At 35.1% G+C, this 24358-nt stretch overlaps 1 protein-coding gene across 3 annotated transcripts in view; it reads right to left on the reverse strand.

The window, feature by feature from the left end:
* The window catches only part of Pspc1 (paraspeckle component 1), a 106577-nt gene that overhangs the window by 33487 nt on the left and 48732 nt on the right, over window positions 1-24358 (reverse strand). For 2 of the 3 annotated variants that reach the window (XM_070003147.1, XM_070003148.1), the window contains 3 exons: window positions 10121-10178; window positions 5975-6144; window positions 2869-3708 (listed from right to left, as the gene is read on the reverse strand). In XM_070003147.1, the coding sequence (XP_069859248.1) occupies window positions 3523-3708; window positions 5975-6144; window positions 10121-10178 (414 nt within the window). In that variant the 3' untranslated portion in view covers window positions 2869-3522. Of the gene's footprint in view, window positions 1-2868; window positions 3709-5974; window positions 6145-10120; window positions 10179-17508; window positions 17577-24358 lie in introns of those variants that run through there. The other variant, XR_011367914.1, reaches the window with a different exon arrangement.

Below are 24358 nucleotides of genomic sequence, written 5' to 3' on the forward strand. Positions count from 1 at the left end.
ATGTGAATGAGCAAATTAACATTCTGTAATATGAAACTATCTAAAAGTGTTCTTAAAGTTGTAGCCAATATTCCTAACTACTCAGGAGGTTGAGATATAAAGATCAAAGTTAAGCCAGTCAAAGACAAAAATCTATGAAATATTTACCTTCAATTATCCAGCAAAAAAGCAGAACTGAAGGTATGTCCTAAGTGGTAGACAGTGGTGAGAAAAAAAGCAATGTCTTGAAACACTTTAGAGGAAAAATGACATAAGACCTGTTACGTGAGTAGTTTTCTCACCTCTTCTAGAAGAAGCCCATGCCTACAAATATCTAAGAAGTAAATTCAAAAAAATAATAACTGTTGAATCTAAGAGACAGGTATTTCGTGCCTTATTCTTATGGAAATTCTAATTATTTTTTCATTTTCTTGTGGTAAAGAGCATTGTACATGATAGACAAACACGTATTGAGCAATAGCCCAAAAAGCCCAGAACTGTTTTTGAAAAATCACTACCTTCAGAGACCGTAAGAATGCTTTAATATATTAATATCTAATCAAACTCTTAAAACATTTGAATACCATCCTATTCTCCAGGAAACTTCCTCTACTTTTCCAAAATAGTATAGCCCATTTATTTGTGACAAGTACCATTTCCATAAAATTTCAACCCTTTTAAGCTTTTACCATAAACTTGATCACATTTCAATGAAATGAAATCTTACTTCAATCACACATTTCTTTCTTTTTTCTCATTCATAACCTATATTCCACTAATTGTCAGCCCCTGATGTATTAGTGACTATTGATTACTCACATTGATGCTAAGCAATTTTCTAGCCTTTTATCAGTTCCTGAAATATTCAACAAGTATGCTTCCACCAATATGCTGACATGTTAGGATTCAAAATAATATTTTTCTCTTTTACCAAATACTTCACACCAAGTATAGATTGTAGATAGAAAACCCAAAATCCTCAATGCAATAAACTAAAAACACAGGCAAACCAATTTTTAAAATACTTCATTGCTCAAGAAAAAGTCCAATGTATTTACTTTAAAAATTGTTTAAAAGGAAAAAGAAAAATCAAGAAAACATGCTGTTGGAGGAAAAAATGACTTAGAAAAATGAATGCTCTTTTACATATACTCATAGCATATGAAAGTTAAATCCTCCAAGATCCTAAACTTGTGGCACAATAAGAAATATAAGATGTTGGTATTGTAATATTAATACTGTTTCATATTGCCTTTTGTAGTAATGACAACTTCACACTTTGGAAAAACCAATGCTAACAAATTTGCTCTATTTTTTAATCTATTTTTAGCCAAATGACATTTAAAACTTTCTTGTTATACTAATTCATAAGAAAAAATACTGAGTAAACTAATCACAAACTTGTTGAGCTATACAAAAATACTAAAACTGAGTAACTATAAGTTCAGACATGCTCCACTTGACTGTCAGAAGCTGACTGTTCCCAGGATAAACTTGTAAGTACTGGAACAAGGATTTTCCTGATGCAGGGGAAAAGTTGTGTAGAAATTTGTTCTTGGAGACAGAGTTGAGCCCCGGCACTAGGATGTTCAGGAGATTGGGATATCTCTTTGTGCACTGACTTTCAAATATTCTTGGATGAAGCATACAAAATTTCACAGCCTTGGCTAATTGATATTAACATCAAAGAATCATTATTTCTCCCAATCAAAACTCAGATTTTGATAAAATACAATGCTAATAAATACCAAAGGATTATATGCCTAAAACACACATGATGGGAAAGTAGATTTAAATGAAATAAATACACTGAACCTTAAAACTTCTCATACCCAAATTAATGTCACAAATTAAAACAAACCTTACTCCCATCACCTTATATTATGGAAAACGTAATGAGAAAAGTCTTCAGCTATTGTGTTTACCATCATCTTCTAATTAGACTTTCAAGGAATTGTCACAAACAAAAGCCTGTGAATAGCAAATTTTAAAAAATCCCATTTATCCACTGTTGTACCTTAAATAACAACAACAAAACACACACACAATAGAGTATTTGGAACAAAAGAAAACACTTCAATTACGTTTTACAACTAACTGCTTTTATGAAAGATTCTCAACCAAAATACACTTCTGCCAAAAACAGAAAAGACAGAACTATTTACATATTGTCTAGTTTAAAATTGCATGTTATTTTTCAGAATTGTGGTAAAAGCAGGATATTTTAACACACTGAAAAGGTATATGATAACTACTATGATCAGTAGATAGTGAATTAGATACTGCAGGTCAAATATGAGATTCTTTCATGTAATTTTAAACATACATGATCAACATGACCAAATTTTTAAATATAGCTGAGTATATTTTGAAATAAATATTACAATATAATAAAATAATTTTCCCTCGGTACTGAAAATCAAATTTCAAAACAAGTTTTTCAAGAAGAGTGATCTAATCATATACCAACAATCCTACTATCATTGCCCCTAACATCAAAAATCAAATACAAAACAGGTTTTTGAGGAAGAGTGATATAAATCATATACCAACAATCCTACCATTCTAAATTCTTTGTTTTAGCCTGTTTCTGAGACAGGGTCTCTACTATCTTAAAACTCACAAATCTCCTGCCTCAGCCTTCCAATTATAATCAGCCTGAAGTAAACTCTGCTTTTAAAAGCCCCATTTGAACTGTATTTCTTAGATTCAGTCCTCTGATCATTAGAGAAGTTACATGCTAACACAACAATATTGTTTGATTTTTTTAATTAAAAATTAACATTAACTATAGTGATAATGGGTAAGATCTGGATATTGATACCAAGTAAGTGATCACAGGTAAATTAAAACATTATTTTTTAAGCAAAGAGATTTGCCTTCAAACAGTTTTTTTCAAGATTCAAAAGATTTATTTTGGAAAATCAGCACAGGACAAAGATACCCTTAATAATCCTAAGAATATTTGAATACTCAGAATCTCTGAAAGTAAGCAACAACTCCAATTTAACAGAACAGCAAGTGTTTATACAAATTAATCTCTCATGCCCTCCCACCCCCAAATATATTTCTCTACCTACTGCTTGGACATTATCTTCATTAAGCTTCTATCTTCAGGGCTACTTATGCAAACTATAAAGTGAAATCATTTTCACTTTTAAATGGATGAGATTAGAGCAACCAAAATATTACTATTACAGCAAGTTTAGTAAAACTGTAAGGGAATACCACTAATAACATTTTTAAATTATCCAAAGATTTCTTTATTCAGATTAAGTAACTACATAAATTTCACAGTACTGTGGCATAGTTATAGTTAGCTAAAATCACAAACACATTTTTAACATTCACAATGATAAGCATCATCATTCTAATCTACAAAGCTTATGAATAAAGAAAAATACAAAAACCTCAAGTTTACATAAGAAAAAAGTTTAACTCTACGAACGTTAACAATAAAACTATTTCTTCCAGATAACAGGTAAAAGTGTAAAGGCATACCACTGAATATTCTCTTCTAAATAGCCAGGAATGAAAGAATATTTAATATCTACGACGCTTATTAGGACCTTCAAAGCTGCCCCCTTGATTCCCTCTACCAAAGCCACCAGGCCCACCACTCACAGGAACTACACCACTCATTGGTGCTTGAGGGGTTTCAGAACCCGTTCTACTCCCCATAGGTGAACCCATCTGGGATGGTGGTCCTTGAGAAAACCTATCATTGTGCTATAATACCACAGTAATAAATATCAAGTCCATTTTGGAACACACCAAATTTAAATGACAAGAAAAATTGCCAAAATCCCAAGTGGTGGTGTCATGAAGTTCAGCAGAAAGTCCAGCAGAATCAGGATCACACATAGAAGGAAGAAAGGAGCAATTTAATTAGTTACTATGTTTAAAAAAAAAAAAAAAGCAGCATCTGATGATTTACAAACTAATTCTATGCCCCAATTTCATGAAAAAAAAAAACCTGATTTTTTACATAAGCAAATGCCATCTTAAACCTAATCAGTATATTAATTCTGCTCTGATCCCTTTTTGAAAAGTTTGTATTACAAAAAACTGCTGTAAAAAACAAAAATACAATGAATCAATCTTTCCTTTTTGGGGGTTTTGGTTGATTTTTGTTTCAGAATCTTGTTATATTATATAGCCCAAACTCATCTCGCAACTCACAATCTGCCTGCCTGTACTAGGATTACAAGTATGTGCTACCATGCCCAGAAACAAAAATACTTTTTAAAAAGAAATCAGAGAAATAAAACTGGGGACCCAGCATCACCTTCTATTCTAAAAAGCACAACCATTCTAAAAACTTAAATATCAATACTTTTAAGGAACAGAGCACTAGTACAAACAACACATAATGAATGGTTACTTCAATATGGACACTTTTAAAATCGACTTAGGTTTTAAGATTGACTGATTACTAATAATATAGAACTAGAACTAATAATAACACATAGAACATCTGAATAACTTATTTTGAAAAGGTTTGCAATAATTACACAATAACATATTCCTTAAGTACAGCAGTAAAATGTAGGTGCAAAAACACCAAGGATAATATTTTAAATGAAGTTCACAATTTTGGGAAATGGGATAGAAACATGAGAGTTAATTTACTTCCATGTTACTATTGATGATTACATGTTAAAAAAACTGAATCAAAATATTTTTATTACCTTTCACAGCCATTTTACTACAAAAACATAGAATCTACTAAAGGAGGAAATACACTAAACTGAATTATGTACCATCTGTTTATAGAGGGTATCGTAACATTGCCTCATTACCACCCTGAAAAAACTATCATTAAAAAAAAAAAAACTCCAGCTGTCCAAATTTTCTAAATTCTGAAGATTTTTTTAATCAATTCTAAGATGCACAATGTCTTAATTTCAATGCCTTTGTTTTTTTTTTCTTTTGTGCTGGTCGTAGGGCTTAAACTCAGGGCCCAGGCGCTGTCCATGAGCTTTTGTACTCAAGGCTTGGGCTCCTCTACTACTTGAGCAACAGCTGCACTTCCAACTTTTTGGTAGTTATAATTGGAGACAAAGAGTCTCAGACTTTCCTGCAGCTGGCTTTGAACTGTGATTCTCAGATCTCAGACTCCTGAGATTGCTCCTGAGTTGCCAGATTTACAGGTGTGAGCCATCAGCATCTGGCATAGTATCTTCTTAATCACCATGAATATATAAATGATGGCAATGTCTCATTTTAATTGATAGTTTTTCCTTTGTTTTTAAGCCAGTAACAGTGCCATAATAATTATTCAAAATTTTCTATCAATTTTCCTTTACAAATGTCATTTAGAAAAAAAATCTATTGAAAAGAAAGACCACATAAGAAAGCATTTTCCTAGTAAAAAGCCTCATTTAAATAGTGGCAAACAATAAAAGGTATCAGTCTTGACAATTTAACATTTAAACATAACAGAAATTACAACTGAAAAACCTTGTTTTTTAAAATATTTAACCCATACAAAGATATCTTCACACTCGCAGATGAAAAAACCAAAAGTGTTCACAGTGAAAATACTTTGAAATAAATCACAAGTAATGTTATCAAAACTGTTTACTGAAAACTGTGTTTTCACACATAATTGGAGTATTACGGTCTCCAAAAGTTAAAGAGTTCAAACAGAAAAAGAACAGTCACAAATACTTAATCACTATAATAACTGCTGGTAAGAGAATACCAATTAAAAAGATCAAAAATAACTATGTGTATGTGTTTGTGTGTGTGCGTATACATGCACGCACTGAAGTACAAAAGCATGCCAAGGATGTTAATCCTAACTCTTAGGCTATTTAAAACTTGTCTCATAATCAAAACTTAACGTCACTAATTACTTTTTCTTCATTGGTTGTCCATCTCTACCTACCACACCAAACCAAATGATGCCAAATTATGTTAAGTGTGAAGTTATCTTTGGGGCAGAAGTATGTTACTAAATATAATCAAAATAATGTTTGTGATACATTACCACTGCTCCATTATCTGGCATCATTGGAGTTCCCATATTTGCAGCTCCTTCTGGTCCCATGGCAGGACCAGGACCCATTGGAGGGCCAGGTATAGTTCCTCTGTTGTTCATATTCATACCCATCATTGGAGGAGGACCTTGGTTACCAGCAGGTGCTGGGCTAAACGCATCTATGTAAAACAATCTATACTTAGAGCTGTCCTATCTTAGTATAGTAAACAAAAACAATTTTACAAAATGTATGCAATCTATATGCAGATTAGTATCAAAATCACTTTCATCCTTGAAGATGGAACACTCAATTATCTATTCTAAAACAGATTATTACCTATAGGTAGAACTTAAATCCCTAAAACAAATATACATGAAACAAAAGAGGTATCTTAACTATTTTAGGATAATTGAAACTGTAATAGTTTCAAATCATTTGAGTCTGACTGCACTTCTATCAGTTTTAGTGAACAGCAAAGAAATAGCACTTTGAGACACTTGCTTGTCTTAAAGTCCTGACTAAATATTTGTATGTATAGACCTTAAGTTATAAGAGGATAAACTATTCCCTGAATATATACAAAGTTGACTCTAAATAAATATCTTGTCTTTTACGTAGTTAATTCCTTTCAAAATTGTGGGATTTTTTCACATTAGATTAAGTTATCCAATAGAAAAAAATTGAAATGATACATCATGATTAAACTTTGTGCAAGTCAGGAGGAGAGGGTACATGTGTGTATATGGCATATGTGGCTCAGTCTTGGGACTTAAACCAAAGTACTACACCTAAGCCTCTTGTGCCCAAGACTTAGCACTCTACTACTTGAACTACAGCTCACTTCTGGCAATTTGGCAGTAAACTGGAGATAGGAATTTCAAGAATTTGTCTGCCTGGGTTTGCTTGATCCTCAGATCTCAGCCTCCTGAGTAACTAGGATTACAGGCATCTGAAACTTATTTTTAGAACACAACTGCACTCAAATACAGATAAAATCATTACATGGATATTTTGGCATGTGACATCCTGAAAAAGGGAATACTCAGATATACTTCAAGTTCATCAAAAGAAGGTATCCATACCTCATGTTAATTGCAGCAGTGTTTGAATTGTTAATACTACAGGTAATTCTAAACACAATATTATTAGGCATTTTATTTATAATCAGTTTCCTTTTAAAATATTCACTTGCTTATAATTAAGATAGGCTCAATTTAGGGTTTTCTGCTATTTCATTATGTAAGTCAACTCTCTTAACACATAGGGCTAAAATACACTATGAAATAGTTTTCATTCAGACCCACTACAGAATACATAAAAGCAACTGAAGTCTACACAGTGGTCAAATACAATGACCAAATCAAAGAAAGAAATGGTACTATACCCCTGCCAGAGCCTGACTTCACTTACTACTCTTTGAATGCAGTCCCAGAAAACAAGCAACTTCAAAGGAAGAAATAATTCCTTTAATCTCTAAAATATTCTTGTTGATAAACCTATACTCTAAACAAGAATATTTCACTTTCTCACTTTAAGTGTATAATAGACATAATTTTAAGGTAATAGTATGGAAGACAGTTTATACAGATATCTTACCCAATTTACCCTAACAAGAACAAATTAAGGGTGTTATTTTACTCCTTCCGTGTTGGGGGAAGGGACCTTGTTATATAGCCCAAGTAGGCCTTGACCCCAACATTCACACCTTCCCAGTATGGGATCAAAGTCATGTGCCACCACACCTGATCATACCTGGCTTCCTTTCTCTTTAAGAAACTATAACTGTTACACTTATCTAGTCTGGATGCTAACTAAAACATTGAGTATTTTAAAATTCAAAAATTTTATTTCCAACTATAAGTAGTTGACTAAGACACTGACTTTTAGCACTTACATTGTCCAGTGGCCTAGCTATAAATGAATAAAATTTAAATCTAAGAACTGTTGGGCCATTAGCTGGCTATCTTAAAAGTTTTATAATCTGTATTTTACATGGTCTGCCCACTGGCAATAAACAGAAATATTTGCTGCAAATGCCACTAGTAAGTTGGGTAGGGGGGACATGCATGGATGTTGCTGAGTCCAAGCCCAGGGTAGTCTAGAGCATACTAAGCATGAGCTCTACCACTGGGTCATACTCCAGCACCATGGATGTAACTTGATGGGACAGGACAGTATCACCTGCTCAACAGCAAATTGACTGGATAACTCCAATAAACCATTAAAAGTCTCACACTGAAGACTAAAGATGAAGAGACTATTAAATGAACTGGACATTAGAACAGCTAAGTACTTAAAATATAAATATGGTGAATAAAATTCCATAAAAACTTTTAGTCAGTTGAATTCACAACTAAAAAACATAAAGGAATTCCTAACAAAAGGAGCCCAGTGCTGATGGCTTATAATCCTAACTACTCAAGGATGGGATCTGAAGATGACACAGTTCTAAGCCGACCTAAGCAGGAAAGTCCATGAGATTCTCATCTTCCCAGCCCCCCAATAAAGCCAGAAGTGGAACTGTGTCTCAAGTGGTAAAGCCACAAAGCTTAAGGACAGTACCCAGGCCCTGAGTTCAAGCCCCAGGACAGAAATGCATGCACATACACATACACACACACAAAACAGAAAGGAATATTCTCATAAAATTGCTCATCAAGCAAAAAGAACACTTTCAGGACTTTCTGCAACCCAAGAAATGGTATTAGAATTTATGCTGAATTAAAATTTATACCATTTCAGGGGCTGGGAAGGTGGCTCAGTGGTAGAGCGCTTGCCTTGCATGCCTCAGGCCCTGGGTTCGATTCCTCAGCACCACATAAGCAAAAAGAAAAAAGCCGGAAGTGGTGCTGTGGCTCAAGTGGTAGAGCGCTAGCCTTGAGCTGAAGAGCTGAGGGACAGTGCCCAGGCCCAGAGTTCAAGCCCCATGACCGGACCCAAAAAAATAAATAAATAAAGTAAATTTTATACCATTTCAAAGTTTTGTTCTGATATTAACACAATCTAATGACTACAGGAGTCTTCAAATTTTTCTATAATCCACAATAATCTTATTCTTACTGTCCTTAAAACCCAGAACCTAAAATAAACAATACTAAATTATTTCACCATCATAAATTCAGCTATTCATAATTTATTTTTTATATTCTTAATTATTCCATGTGTCCATATACTGACATCATGATCAAGGCTTCTCTGAATAATGGTCATGTTTCATTCTTCTTTTATATTTCAGAGATGTTAATTCACTACTTTTCATTAGCAAAGTGACCAATAAATAGCAATACCAGATTCTGATTAAAAGAGTAAAAGAACTAGTACCAGAGGCTTAAAAAAAACAAGGCTACATATTCTAAGTTTTGTTTCATGTACCACATATTTTAAGAACATATATATATATATATATATATATATATATAAGATGGGTATTCAGTGGATGTTCTAGTAATACAAAGACATTTGAGCTATATAGACTCATTATCTTATCTCTAAAGCATAACATTCCAAATTTTATTAAGACCTATAATAGTCCACTTACTTTTCCTTCCTTAGTTATGTGTTACTACTTTCGTACAGTAATTTAATATTAAAATTGCTAGTATATATACTTTCTTGAAATTTTTATATCAACTCTAAAGGTGCGTATTAAAAAGACATCTTATTTCCTCAACAAGTCACCATAGTCTCCAACATATACTGGAGATAAGGGGAAAAAGTTAACACTGGAAAGTAGAAAAATAGCTTCAAGTAGCATTACTAGTTGAAAAGTTTATAAAATGTTCTAAAAACATTTAAAAACACAACTCAAAAGCTATAAATTTCTAAGGTTAGAAAAGCCAATAAAACAAGATATGTGAAGTACAACAGCACTGTATTATATCATGCAATGACTGAACAAGTTTCAGTATATATCAAAATTTAAATTTATAGACTTCTACCATAGAAGTTATCAAAGAATAATATGTATTTTGGCTGTCAAAGTCTTCCTAGGCATTCATTTTAAAATAGTAACTTCTAAAAGGTTTCATTTCCAAAAATATTCATTCCATATTTTAGTTTCTTAGTAGTGCATAGATAGATATCACAAGCAGCATATACAATTCCCCCAAAGAATCACAAGTAAATTACAAAAGTCTTTTGCTTCAAATCCCTACCTCCCATGTTTATTGCTCCACGGGGACCCAAATCACCCATTCTCATTTCCTGTTCTCTCTGTAAGTAAACATAGTTGTCACAGTCAACCTATCGATTTTATGACTTTACATTTCTCATCTAAAATCAAAAAGAAAAGAGTGAATTGCAACATCACTTTCCATTAAAATCTTTAAAAATTTCCAACTTATTTACATAATACCACCAAAAAATGAAAAAAGTTCAGCCTCCTAGGCTTAATACAAGTGCTTATTATACCTAATTTATATTGTAAGATTAAATTCAAAATTATCCACATTACATAAAATCTATTACAGATTATTTTTATTCAAAGACACATACCTAAAACCTCAAGAAAAATTCACTAGTTATGGCTGGAAATGTGGCTTAGTGGTAAGAGAACTTGCCTAACACACATGAGGCCCTGGATTTGATTCCTCAATACCACATAAACAGAAATGGCTGGAAGTGGTGCTGTGGCTCAAGTGGTAGAGTGCGAGCCGTGAGCAAAAGAAACTGAGGGACAGTGCCCAGGCCCTGAGTACAATTCCTAGGATTGGCCAAAAAACAGCAACAACATAAAAAAATTACAAGTTAGGACCAATATATTTTTTCATCTCAGGTTTCCTAAGTCTTAGACAATTTCCATGGTTTAAAAGTTGGCAATTTATTCTTGAATTTTAGTTAACTACAGAAGTAAAATTTCACTGTCAGCCTATTTATATACCAAAAAAGACTTTATACAAGAAATACTGAATATTCATAGAATACATACTGCTTTTCTTTAAAACCTGAATGAAGTGTTACTCTTTGGACGGTTCTGAAACAATACATTATCAAGGATAACTGTAATACAACATGTCAAAGAAATGTTCAAAACCTTTGAATATCATTACAGACACTACTTCAAACAATACATGCAACTAACTAACCTAAAGATTTTTCTGTGGGTGAAATTAACATATGCAATTTTTACTTGATTTGATGACTGTTCTATTCAAATGTACTAAATGTAATCATGAAATATAGTGAAATTAAACCAAGAAGCAATGGCTATAATTCTCAATACCCAAGAAGCTGAGATCTGAAGATTATGGTTTAAGGTAAAGCCAGGCAGGAAAATCTAAAAGATGCTAATCTCCAATTAACCACCACAAAGCCAGAAATGGCCCAATGACGGTGGCTCATACATGCATTCCTAGCTAGTCAAGAGGCCGAGATCTGAGGATCTCAGTTCCAAGCCAGTCTAGGCAGTAAAGCTCAGGAGATGCTTACCTCTAAGTAACTACCAAACAATTGGAAGTAGATCTGTGGCTCAAGTGGTAGAATGCTAGCTAGCCTTGAGCAAAAAAAGCTTAGGGACAGTGCCCAAGTCCAGAGTTCAAGTCCCAGGACAGGCACAAAAAAAAAAAAAAAAAAAAACAACCATAATTTGAAGTGTGATTCAAGAGACTGGAGCACCAACTTTAAGGGGAAAAGCTCACCAACAGCATTAGGCCCTGTACCAGTACAAGTTCCAGCACCAGCACAAAAGAAAAAATGATGAATATTTAAATCTAATGAGAGCATATTTACTACACCTTAAAGCCATTTTACTAAAATCTAAATGCTGAAGATTCTATTTGGTGATATAATACTTGTGAGAAGCACATATGAAATTAAAAATAAAGGACATAAAAAGCTATCTGGTGATAGAAACCTAAGAGTCATAAAGAGCAAATGGCTCCTTTAAAAATAAAAGAGCATGTAACTCAGTAGTATTGTTTAGCATTCAAAGAAGCTCTGGACATTGGACCCTAACAAGGAAGCGGAAAATTTAAAACACTGCCCAAACATACCCAAAGGTAATCTTTAGCAAATACGTGGTACAGTGAGTACACTATAATAAAAATACTATCGGGAAGATATGTCACATGATTTATCTTTCTAAAAGTTTGATTGGGGGGGGTGGGGGGGGTCGGTCATGGGGCTTGAATTCTAGGCCTAGGTGCTGTCCCTCAGCTCTTCAGTTCAAGGCTAGCACTCTATCACTTGAGCCACAGCACCACTTCCAGTTTTCTGGTGGTTTATTGGAGATAAGAGTCTCATGGCCTTTCCTGCCCAGGTTGGCTTTGAACCGTGATGCTTGGATCTCAGCTTCCTGAGTAGCTAGGATTACAGGTGTGAGCCACCAAGCCCAGCTCTAAAAGTTATTTTTAACTTTCATAAAAATATTTCTTCTCACAACTCTCATGTATTAATAGATACTATTATTAAACTACAAAAAATACAACACAGACTAAGACAAAAGTGACTGACAAAAACATTAAAAATAACAATAAAATTATATGTTAAAAAAATTAACTATTCTAAATCAAACACTCCTTATCACAACTTAGAACTTACTTACAAATTACTGGAATAATATTCCAGTATATCAAGTATCTCCAATATGTAATTTATATCAGGTATCTTATCTGTTATTGAAAAGCTATTTGCATACAAGTGCTGTACAGTAAAATACATGGATCTTATTTTTGCTTTTTTGGAGCATGGGTTTAATTTACGTTTCTTTAGATTTGTCTTTACAATGAGAGGTTAGGAATACAATGTCAGTGGTATTGGTAAATGAAAGATACTTTTACTGCTTTAGACTTTCAAATATCCATTATATACTCAATACTATAACTCAAGGCTTATGAAATTACAGGGGTGACAAGGATGAGTATTAGGAGACAGACTTTATACGGCTCTAATATTTGAGTTCTAAGTATCTTTCTGTAATAACAATGTTTACCAGCTATTAGTATTCAAAAAGGAAACTACTTTCTTTTCCATTTTCATCATTAGATTTTCTTGAGAAATGTTAACACCCTGAAGAAAGCAAGTGTTTTAAGTTAATAGTGCTCAGAGTAACAATAGCATTCCTTTTTTGTGCTGTATTAGAAACATGTTCAAGGCCTAAAATACCTTTCTTTAGATTAAATAATCAGAATGTTTTAGATTCCATATTAATAAAGCATCTCACTGTACTAAAACACCCATTTATGTTGAATAGTATAGTTTTGTCCACTTAGTATACATATAATACTTGTGTTTAGTAATGTTAACAAATACATTAAGGAAAATTAAGGAACCCTAATTTACAAAGCTTTATTCTGAACTTTAAGAAGATATAGTGTAATTTGATGATAGATAAACCATTTTATAACAACTTAGGGAGTAAAAGAAGTTTGCAGCTTCCTAGTCAGTCATATGTTCAACTTTCCAACCATTATTAATATTTCTACTAAAATGAAACAGTGGGTAGAATTAAGTGGATTTTATAAAGTAGAATTAAGGCAGTATTTTTCAGATGGACAGATCTATCTTACCACTTGATCCACAACTATGTAGCCATCCAAAAGACCCTGATTTCTCTTATGAATTACCTTTAATATATTTTAAGTTAGAATTGATCCATGAGATTTCTCAAAAATAAATGATAACACTTACTATCAAGCAAGAGTTGTGGTTTAAGCCAAAATAATTTGTATGCAACATTTCAAAAGACTTCAATGCAATAAAATAAATGATGAAAACTCAAGTTTAAAAGTACTGATTAAACCCCACAAGAAGGTCTTATTATCCCATTTCAGAGATAATAAAACTAAGGCACGGAGTTATTAAAAGTTTAACAGATAGAAGTTATCGATTGAAAAGTTGACAAAATTACACCTTCACATGATGCATTCTTCATTCTTTAAGAATCCCAACAGTAGAAACCTAGTAAAAGTTAAGAATATTAACTTACAGAATTTATAAAACTCTGTACTTTCAGATTAAAAAGAACTATAAATTGACAACTGAAAAAAGGAAGCAAAGTATAGTTGATTCACAGAACATATGTCAAAGCACAACCCATAATAACAAAAGATCTCAAAGTGCTAGAAGACACCACAACTCTGTCAGGGAAATACACAAAGTTACAATGGTTCCGTTTCACTGACACTAAGAGTTATATATAATACTATACTAGTCTGGATGATGAACTAATCTTGATAGCTGAACTCAGGGTCTGGCAGTTATTTGACAAGTGCTCTCTCTACCTCTAGAGCCACAACTCTACCTAATACTATGACCAAAATTGAATAGCACAAAGGAATAATTGGAAGAAAAAAAAAACTGATCTACAAATAGAGAATCTCAACCGACAGAGAATTTGACATATACAGTTAAAATACAACTTGTACTTTTCAGATGAGTACCTAGAAGTAGTGAAATTTAATACATTAACATTTGAATTATCTAAAGTATTTATCATATTTTACTATGTTTTCTAATAATTGGCACATGGTGATATAAATTATGCTTGACTAAAACATTAAGTTAGACCAATGGATTTTACTGCAAAGAGTACTTTTAAGTCATTACTACTTAAGTATTACATGTAAATTGTAGATTACCTACAACTGTCTTAAAAAATATTAATTCACTACTCATCCACAAATGAGAAATTTTCATGGATTTTAACCAAAAGACTTTTTTTGGTACCAGATAAAGATACAAAGGCAAATATGGGAAGTCAACCATTTTCAATAGAATTAAACATTTTTTTAATGTACACACATAAAACAATACCACTCACTACATTGAAGTCAAATAATAAAGACCTTATAGTGGTTAAAAAAAAATCACACTTCTCCATTTACAATGCACTTCCTTTAAAATTTTCTTTAATTTCTAACACAGCAAATAGTGATATAACCTAAACAAAACCTCTTTGAAGTCCTCAGTGTTCTTAATAATGTAAAGAAATCTGTGAGTCAAAAAGTTTCAGAAGGGCTGGGAAGGTGACTCAGTGGTAGAGCACTTGCCTTGCATGCATGAGGCCCTGGGTTCCATTCCTCAGCACCACATAAGCAAAAAGAAAAAAGCCGGAAGTGGCGCTGTGGCTTAAATGGTAGAGCACTAGCCTTGAGCTGAAGAGCTGAGGGACAGTGCCCAGGGCCCAGAGTTCAGGCCCCATGACCGGACCAAAAAAAAAAAAAAGTTTGATTTGAGGAGGGCTGGGAAGGTGGCTCAGTGGTAAAGTGTTTGCCTTGCATGCATGAGACCCTGGGTTCCATTCCTCAGAACCACATATGCAGAAAAGGCCAGAAGTGGCGCTGTGGCTCAAGAGGTACAGGCTTGAAGTGAAGAGCTGAGGAACTGAGGGACAGCACCCAGGCCCAGAGTTCAGGCCCCACGACTGATGAAAAATTTAAAAAAAGTTTGAGGAACATCCTTATTAAAGTTTTAATGTGTCTTCTTTAATGAAAACTAAAAATAGAAATTTTTCAACTAATGTTGAGTACCAATGGCTCACAACTGTAAGAGGCTGAGAGCTAAAGACTAAAGTTTGAAGCCAGCTCAGGCAGAAAAGTCCAAGAGTCTTATCTCAAGTTAACTAGTCAAAAAAAAAAAAAGAAAGAAAGAAAAAAGGAGAGCTGTGGCTCAAGCAGTAAAGCACTAGCATTGAATGAAAAATATTAATGACAGCACCAAGCACTGAGTTCAAGCCCTAGTACCAGTGTACACATGCATGCACAAATGTGTGCCTGCACACAGACACGCACACACACGCACGCACACACACAAACTACTAATCTAAATTAACCTACTTCTCAAAAGGTAAGCAGAGCTGGGAATGTGGCTTAATGGCTGAGTGCTTGCTTACCTAGCACGCATGAAGCCCTGGGTTCGATTCCTCAGTACCACATACACAGAAAAAGCTGTGGCTCAAGTGATAGAGTGCTAGTCTTGAGTAAAAGAAGCTCAGGGACAATGCGCAGGCCGTGAGTTCAAGCCCAGGACTGACCCTCCCCCCTCAAAAAAAGGAATATGCATATATATGTGGTAAACATGCCATCTGACATTTTTTTCTTTTAATATTTAATACTTGGTGAAAGGGATTAGTGAGGGATTTGTTCTAGAACCCCTTTGGTTATCTAATTCCTCAGATTCTTTTCCCATTTCTAAAATGCTATTAACCCACTAATATACATAGAACCTGTTATATATATTCTCTGCATACTTTAAATCTCTATAGATGACTGACAATCTCTAATACAATGTAATACAATGTAAATCTCTAATACAATGTATATTGTTGCATACTGTATTGTTCAGAAAATAAAAGGGATGCATCCCCCCCAAAAAATATTTAATACTTGGGATTCCAATCTGTGGTTTTAAAGTATCTAGACCACATTTTTAAAGAAATCTAATTGAAAATCATGACTTTCAAGTTAGACACTCTCTCTCTCTCTCTCCTCTCTCTCTCTAAATTATCAGCAAAAAGATTTCCCCATTGAACATTTCAACCAAAATGAGCCACACCTACAATCCTAGCTGCTCAGGAGGCTGAAGTCTGACAATTACTGATCAAAGCAAGCCAGGCAGTAAAGTCCACAAGAATCCTATCTCCAAGTAGCCACCCACAAAAGCTGGAAACAGAATGTGGCTCAAGTGAGAAATGCTAGTTCTGGACAAAAAAAACAGGGGCAGCACTCAAGCCAAGTTGAAGCCCTTGGACCACCAAAAAAATAAGAAAACCTCAAAAGACAAATCTTTTTGCTAAGAAATTGTTCACTTGTATAAAAAAAAATCAAGATACTGAACAGACTATTATATATATATTTGGGGGGGGGGAGGTTAGGTTGTGGGGCCTGAACTCTGGGCCTAGGCGCAGTCCCTCAGCTCTTCAGCTCGAGGCTAGTGTTCTAGCATTTGAGCTACAGTGCCACTTCTGGCTTTTTCTGATTATATGGTGCTGAGGAATGGAACCCAGGGCCTCACACATGCAAAGCAAGCACTCTACCACTGAAGCACTTTCCCAGCCCCAGCATATTAAATTTTTAAAGATAAAATTATTTTTAACTAAAAAGGAGTTAAGAATCATGTTCCCCATTGATGCAAGTAGCAGTATGCAAACTTTACAAAATTCAAAGTAATTAAAAACAAGTTCTAGAACATTATCTCATTGCTAGATAAAGGGAAAATATTTTATGAAATGTAAGACAGTCTTTTAGTATCATAACCTATGTTTTCCCACCTCTATTTGAATACATGCATTCCAAATTACCCCTATCCATGTGGATACTGTCTTTTTGTTCTATAATTGTTAAATATCCTATCATATTATTTACAAATATCACACTGAAAAACAATATAATGCTATATATTAATTCAAATGACCAATGTCCCAAAACATTCACAACACAAATGCTGGCAAGGATATGGAACAACAGGAATCCTCATTCCTTGCTGGGAGAAATGCAAAATGGTACAGCCATTTTAGAAGGCCCTCTGGCAGGTCTTATAAAACTATACTCTTACCATATGATCCACCAATCAAGCTCCTTGCTTTTTAACAAAACTATATTCTTACCATATGATCCACCAATCATGCTCCTTGCTTTTTACCAAAGCAGTTGAAAACTTCGGTCCACACAAAATCTGCACATGAATATTAATGGCATCTTAATTTATAAGTCTTAAAACTTGGAAACAATCAAGATTCCTTTAGTAGAAAAACAGATAAACTACAGTATACCCAACAGAATACTGAGTGCTAAAAAGAAATAAGCTATCAAACCATACAAAGACATGGAGGAAACATAAATACCTATTGCTAAATGAAAGAAGCCAATCTTGGAAAAAGAAAGAAAATCCTCAGTATGTATGTAGAAAAATTAACAACTGCTTTTGAATAGAGTACTTATGAAAAGAAACTACATAAGATATAGCATACAAAGACAAAAGGGAATGCTTAACTTTAAACAAACTTATTCAGCTGAGTATCCTATTTTTAATACATGTACTTGACTATCATTTTCAACTATCAAGGCAAACTCTGAAGTGCTGCTTCTTTAGCTGCTTCTCAGCTAAAGTAGTACTTTTTTTTTGTCTGTCATGAGGCCTGCACTCTGGGCCTGGGCACTGTCCCTCAGCTCTTCAGCTCAAGGCTAGCGCTTTACCACTTGAGCCACAGCGCCACTTCTGGTTTTTTCTGCTTATGTGGTGCCGAGGAACCCAGGGCCTCATGCATGCAAGGCAAGCCACCTTCTCAGCCCAAACAGTACTTTTAATACCTAGATTTCATCAGATATATTCATCTAATTGAGTTCATTCCAAACTCATGAGAAAATGACACAATACCATTAATAAAAGCTCAGATAGTACTGGTGACTGGTCTGCATCTTATTCATAATCCTTTTCCATATAAAAAAAATTTCTTACCAAAGTTAAACAGCTATTATAATGGACAAAATCAATATATAAAAGATGAACCAGAGATTGATGAAAAGAAGTAATGGAAGAAGAAAAAAAGCACATAAATGTCCAGTGCATGAAAAATTAAGTACACATAGAGGAGAAAATAATTTTTATGATTAACAGGCTTTACATAAATTATTATTTTAGAGAAGTTATCTTAATAGTTTCCAGAACCTTGACATTTTTTTTTAACATTTCCCATTTTAATAGTTCACATGAGATGCTTCATTATTGATCTCACAGCACTAAATAAAAATCTCCTTTGTATGGGGCTGGGAAGGTGGCTCAGTGGTAGAGCGCTTGCCTTGCATGCCTCAGGCCCTGGGTTCGATTCCTCAGCACCACATAAGCAAAAAGAAAAAAGCCGGAAGTGGCACTGTGGCTCAAGTGGTAGAGTGCTAGCCCTGAGCTGAAGAGCTGAGGGACAGCGCCCAGGCCCAGAGTTCAGGCCCCACGACCAGAACCAAAACAAACAAACAAACAAACAAACAAACAAACAAACAAATCTCCTTTGTCAAGGGAACATGAAATGGCTTTTAATGGACACAGCCAAATACCTGCTGCTAGTTATGGGAAGAAAAATAATCAGCCTGATAGAGGAGATTTGGCTTGGGGATTTTCTGGCCTTTTGGTGATACTGGATATTCCTTCCCCAGCCGACCATCCAAAGGCTGACTCTCAGTGAGAGGAGAAAGAGGAGCCATTGGCCCGAACTTTGCAATGTGCAGGTGGCATGTTTTCTATGCCTCATCTTCCATAGGTCCCCCCACCTCCGTTACAGCCCCAAATGCATGATTCTATCCCCAATAAAAGCAGCTAGGCACTGCAGACATTAACTTCTCACTCAGCCAAAATCTGTTAGTGGATGGTTCCAGGATAGATCCTTCCACTCCTTGGGTTTAGAGCTCTGAGTCCCTATCTCTGCTGTCCTCTTGATTTGATCAACTGGTCCATTAGGACTGCAACCAGACATCTCTGCCATCCCTTTATGTCATCTTCTTCATCTGGGAAGCATGAATAGGGTCCAAAGGCTCCTGGGTTGAAAGCTTGCTGCCATCTTTGAGTATCACCAGTGGCACTATTTGAAGAGTTTACACTCATGGTAAGTCTTGCAACTCCTTAAAAATACCCCACTGTTTCTTAATGATATAGTTCTTTATTGGCGATTGAAATTGTTCAAGATGTCTGTGTTACAGGTTAGGTGGACTAAAGTCTGGTTCTTATCAAGAATTGACCAACAAGAGTTCAAGCCCCACGACCAAGAAAAAAAAAAAAAAAAAGAATTGACCAACAAATATTCAGAGTGAACCTTGACATTTTGAAAAATGAATATTTTTTTTCTAGGTAGATAATTCAAAATAACCAATTAAGTGTAATTTTTAAGTGGTAGGTGGAAGCAAAAAAGCAAAGATATTTAAAGTTTTTAACCATAAGACAAGCTGTTAAAAATCTATCCATTAGCTGGGTGCCAGTGGCTCATGCCTGTAATCCTAACTATTCAGGAGGCTGAGCTCTAAACTGCCAGAAAACAGGAAATGGCATTTGTGGCTCAAGTGGTAGAGCCCTAGCCTTGAGCTGAAGAGATAAGGGACAATGCCCAGGCCCAGAGTTCAAGCCCAAGAGCGCGCGTGCATGCGTGCGCACGCGCACACACACACACACACACACACACACACACACACACACTATCCATTATTTAAAAATCAAGATTTCGAAAAGGCAATGTTATGCTAAAAGAAGAAGTTATATCACAAAAACTATGGTAAGTTTACAAAGAAGACAATGTTTAAAACATCGTACAATTAATAGAAGGCATTATAATACAAAAAAAAACCTTACCCATATACTTTCAGTTATCTGTTACAATAATACAGCAATCTCACTTTATAAATGCATTTTATCAGTACAGAGAGCATGCTTAGGACCACAAGTTCCTATGCCCTACTGTTAGCAGTTGGTATTAAACATGAATATAATGCATTTATTTAATATAATTTAAAATAAAACTGACATTTCAGGAAAAATTTTAAGTATAGAACATTTTAAAATAATAATCACCATGTAAAACAATTCAAGTACTAATGCAGAAATAACAAAATATAAATAGCTTCCAGGAATCACTATCAATTCATATTACTTAATAAGCAAACCTTTTGTATGTTGCACATATTAGATACTTCATAAAATATATTTAGCTTAATCACTTCTGCAATCTTGACTTTCCTCACCTCCATTTCCACAGAAAACATGAATATTAGGCTAAAAGATCTTACCATTCTAAACCAAAAATTTTAAACTTACCATTTCATATGAAAAGACATGAGGTAGACCTACAACACAGCAGAATAATAAAAAGGTGGGGATGGGGAAGAAACCAATCAAAATTCCTCAAAAATATATAACATTCTCCAGTAGAGAATTTCTTTTCTCCAAAATCCCAGAATCATTTTGCTGTATCTCTTCAGTTCTCTGGGTAAAGTTCTCTATACTTAATATTCCCTAATACTCTCTATAATGCTCAGCACTATGTTTTGAACACCAGAAACAGGAAACAAGATTTTCCTCCTAAATGAAAACCTCTTCCTGTAATGGAAAGCAGTCCTGTAAGTGTTAACACTCTGAAGAGATATTCAAGTGAGATCCTCAGATTGAAAAGTTAGGTGTGCTGAAAACCAAGCACAAAAAAAAAAAAATTGTTGGTTATTTCACTGTTTATTACTTACTATAAAGTCTATGAAAAACAGATAAGTATTCCTCAACACTACTGTTTTTCAAATAACAAATAATTATTACATATGACATTACTATTCAATCATCAAGTATAGTAGCCCATAAAGAAAACTGAAAAAAAAATCATGATTGAGCTGAACTGGCATTTTATTTATTTATTTTTTGGGGGTCAGTCATGGAGCTTGAACTCTGGGCATGGGTGCTATCCCAGCACTCTTCAGCTCAAGGCGAGCACTCTACCCCTTGAGACAGCACCACTTCTGGTTTTCTAGTGGTTTATTGGAGATAAGAGTCTCAGGGAGTTTCCTTCCCCCAGCTGGCTTTGAACATGATCCTCAGATCTCAGCCTCCTGAGTAGCTAAGATTTCAACAGTGAGCCACCAGCGCCTGGCTGATTTTTTTTTTAAGTGAGACTGGGCTCTATTCAATTTGTAACCCAGGCTGGCCTCAAATTCGCATTCCTCTTGCACATCCCGAGTGCTAGGATTATAGGAATTTACCCACATCCCTCTATCAGTCCTGGCCTTTGAAAAACAGAGACATCAAAAAATTACCTGATTCTTTTAATTTATATCTAATTTAGGATAAATGCACATTTCCCGACACACAAAAACTCCCTGGGCACAATTTGTGGGTAATGAAGTAAAAAAAATGACCAGAACACGACTTGATGAGTAATAAAAGTATATTAAAAAGAAAAAGATCACAGGTATAAGTTGTGCACTCAGATTAAGGTGAACTGCATCTATATAGATATTCTCCAGGAAAAGAGATAAGGAAATTTTTCTTTTGATTAGAAACCTCTCCAAAAAACTAAAAGAGGGAGAACTAATTTTAAAAAAAGATACTAGAGTCCTCTATCTTAAAAATGTCTTAGGAGGCTGGGAATGTGGCTTAGTGGTAGATGCTTGCCTAGCATGTATGAAGCCCTGGGTTCGATTCCTCAGTACCACATACACAGAAAAAGCCAGAAGCAGTGCTGTGGCTCAAATGGTAGAGTGCTAGCTTTGAGCAAAAGAAGCTCAGGAACAGTGCCCAGGCCTTGAGTTCAAGCCTCAAGACCGACCCCCCCCCCAAAAAAAAAAAAAAAAAAAAAGTCTTAGAAGCTAGGAGCTGGTAGCTCATGCCTGTAATCCTAACTACTCAGGAGGCTGAGATGTGAGGATTGTGGTTCTAAGCCAGCCCCAGGAAAGTCTATGAGACTCCTATGTACAATTAACCACCAGAAAACCAGAAGTGCTGCTGTGGCTCAAGTGGTACAGAGCTTACCTTGAGCTGAAGAGTTCAGGAACAGCACCTAAGCCCACAGTTCAAGCCCTAAGACCTACCCCACCTCCCCCCGCCCCGAAAAAAATTATTAGAAAAATCCAGTACAAAGTCCTCAGATAAGAATATATAGTGTAAAAGACTAATCAATTCCATGTGAAATAATTACTGAGACTTATATGTTATACCCTGGAATGACTGACATAATAAAACACAAAACCCATGAGATGTTAAAATCATAACGTATGATTAGGTTGACCATATAACCAGGTTTGCCTAGCCAAGCCCATTCTATGTTTGATCTTAGAAAGTAATTTAAGTCTGGAGCCGGTGGCTCACACTTGTAATCTTACTCAGGAGGCTGAGAACTGTGGTTCAAAGCCAGCCAGGCCAGTAAAGTCCATGAGATTCTCATCTCCAATAAACTACCAGAAAACTGGAAGTGGTGCTGTGGCTCAAGTGGTAGAGTCCTGAGTCCTGATAGCTGAGAACTGAAGGATTGTGGTTAAATAGCCCCAGCAGTAAAGTCTGAGAACTCATATCTAGTTTCTTATCAAGAAATCGGAGAAGGAGCTTGATTCTCTATAGAGTTAAAGCCCTGGAAGCTGACCAAAAAGAAAAAGAAACACTGACAATAAACCTTAAATGTAAATTTGCAATCATCAAAGAATATTCCCTAAAATATGTGTAAACATTAAAAAAAAAATTCTGTTTTCATTTGATCACCAAATTCAAGTTACAGTCAAGTATTCAGAGAAATTCTTGGTTCATCGTATTTATCAATTACATTAATGAGTAAATGAAAATTAACCAAGACTATTCACAACTAGGACATACAACCACTGCAATATAAATGTTACATATTTTGACTTTCCTAACCAGTGGAAAATGCCATGTTTAAGGTAATAGGTAATAAATGACCAACAGATCACACCTATGTCTAAACACAAATCCTAAAGCATATAGCTCTGCAATTATTTCCTCAGTATGACAAAGACCACAAAAACATCTTGAAAAAACAATGTCCTCTGAATTATAAAAAAGATAAAAAGATGGTACTGGGAAGGTGGCTCAGTGGTAGAGTGCTTGCCTTGCATGCATGAGGCCCTGGGCTCGATTCCTCAGCACCATATAAGCTGGCCAGGCGCCGGTGGCTCACGCCTGTAATCCTAGCTACTCAGGAGGCTGAGATCTGAGGATCTCGGTTCAAAGCCAGCCAGGGCAGGAGAGACCGTGAGACTCCTATCTCCAATAAACCACTAGAAAACCGGAAGTGGCGCTGTAGCTCAAGTGGTAGAGCGCTCGCCTTGAGCTGAAGAGCTGAGGGACAAGCGCCCAGGCCCAGAGTTCAAGCCCCACAACCGCCAAAAAAAAAAAAAAAAAAAAAAAAAAAAAAAGCAGAAAAAGCTGAAAATGGCGCCGCTCAAGTGGTAGAACACTAGCCTTGAGCTCTTTGAAGAGCTCAGCATCAGAGCCCAGACCCAGTATTCAAGCAAGCCCCATTACCGACAAAAAATAAAAAAAAAAAATTAAAAAAAAAAGAGTAATGAAAGGAGAGGATAAGAAAAAGTAATACAGTAGGGTAAATATGATCAAAGTACATTATAAGCATGTATTGAAATATCACACAATGAAACTTGATACTGTACAATATGTGCTAATAAAAAATGTGAGATTATCAATACACTAGACATGTTTTACCAGAAATAAGTCATTTCCCATCTTTTCACACACACACACACACACACACACACACACACACACACACACACACACACACACACACACACACACACACACACACACACACACACAAATCTACAATACAATAAAATGCCTTGTAAGGGATAAAGAATTTGTAGGATCCCAGTTCAAAGTTAGCACCCGCAGAAAGATCCATGACACTTTTTCCAATTAACCACCAAAAGGCTGCAAACAGAGGCCTGGCTCAAGTGAATGTCAGCCAG

The sequence above is a fragment of the Dipodomys merriami genome, unplaced genomic scaffold (genome assembly GCF_024711535.1).
Source record: "Dipodomys merriami isolate MVZ:Mamm:240054 unplaced genomic scaffold, mDipMer1.0.p SCAF_6, whole genome shotgun sequence".
Taxonomy (NCBI): domain Eukaryota; kingdom Metazoa; phylum Chordata; class Mammalia; order Rodentia; family Heteromyidae; genus Dipodomys; species Dipodomys merriami.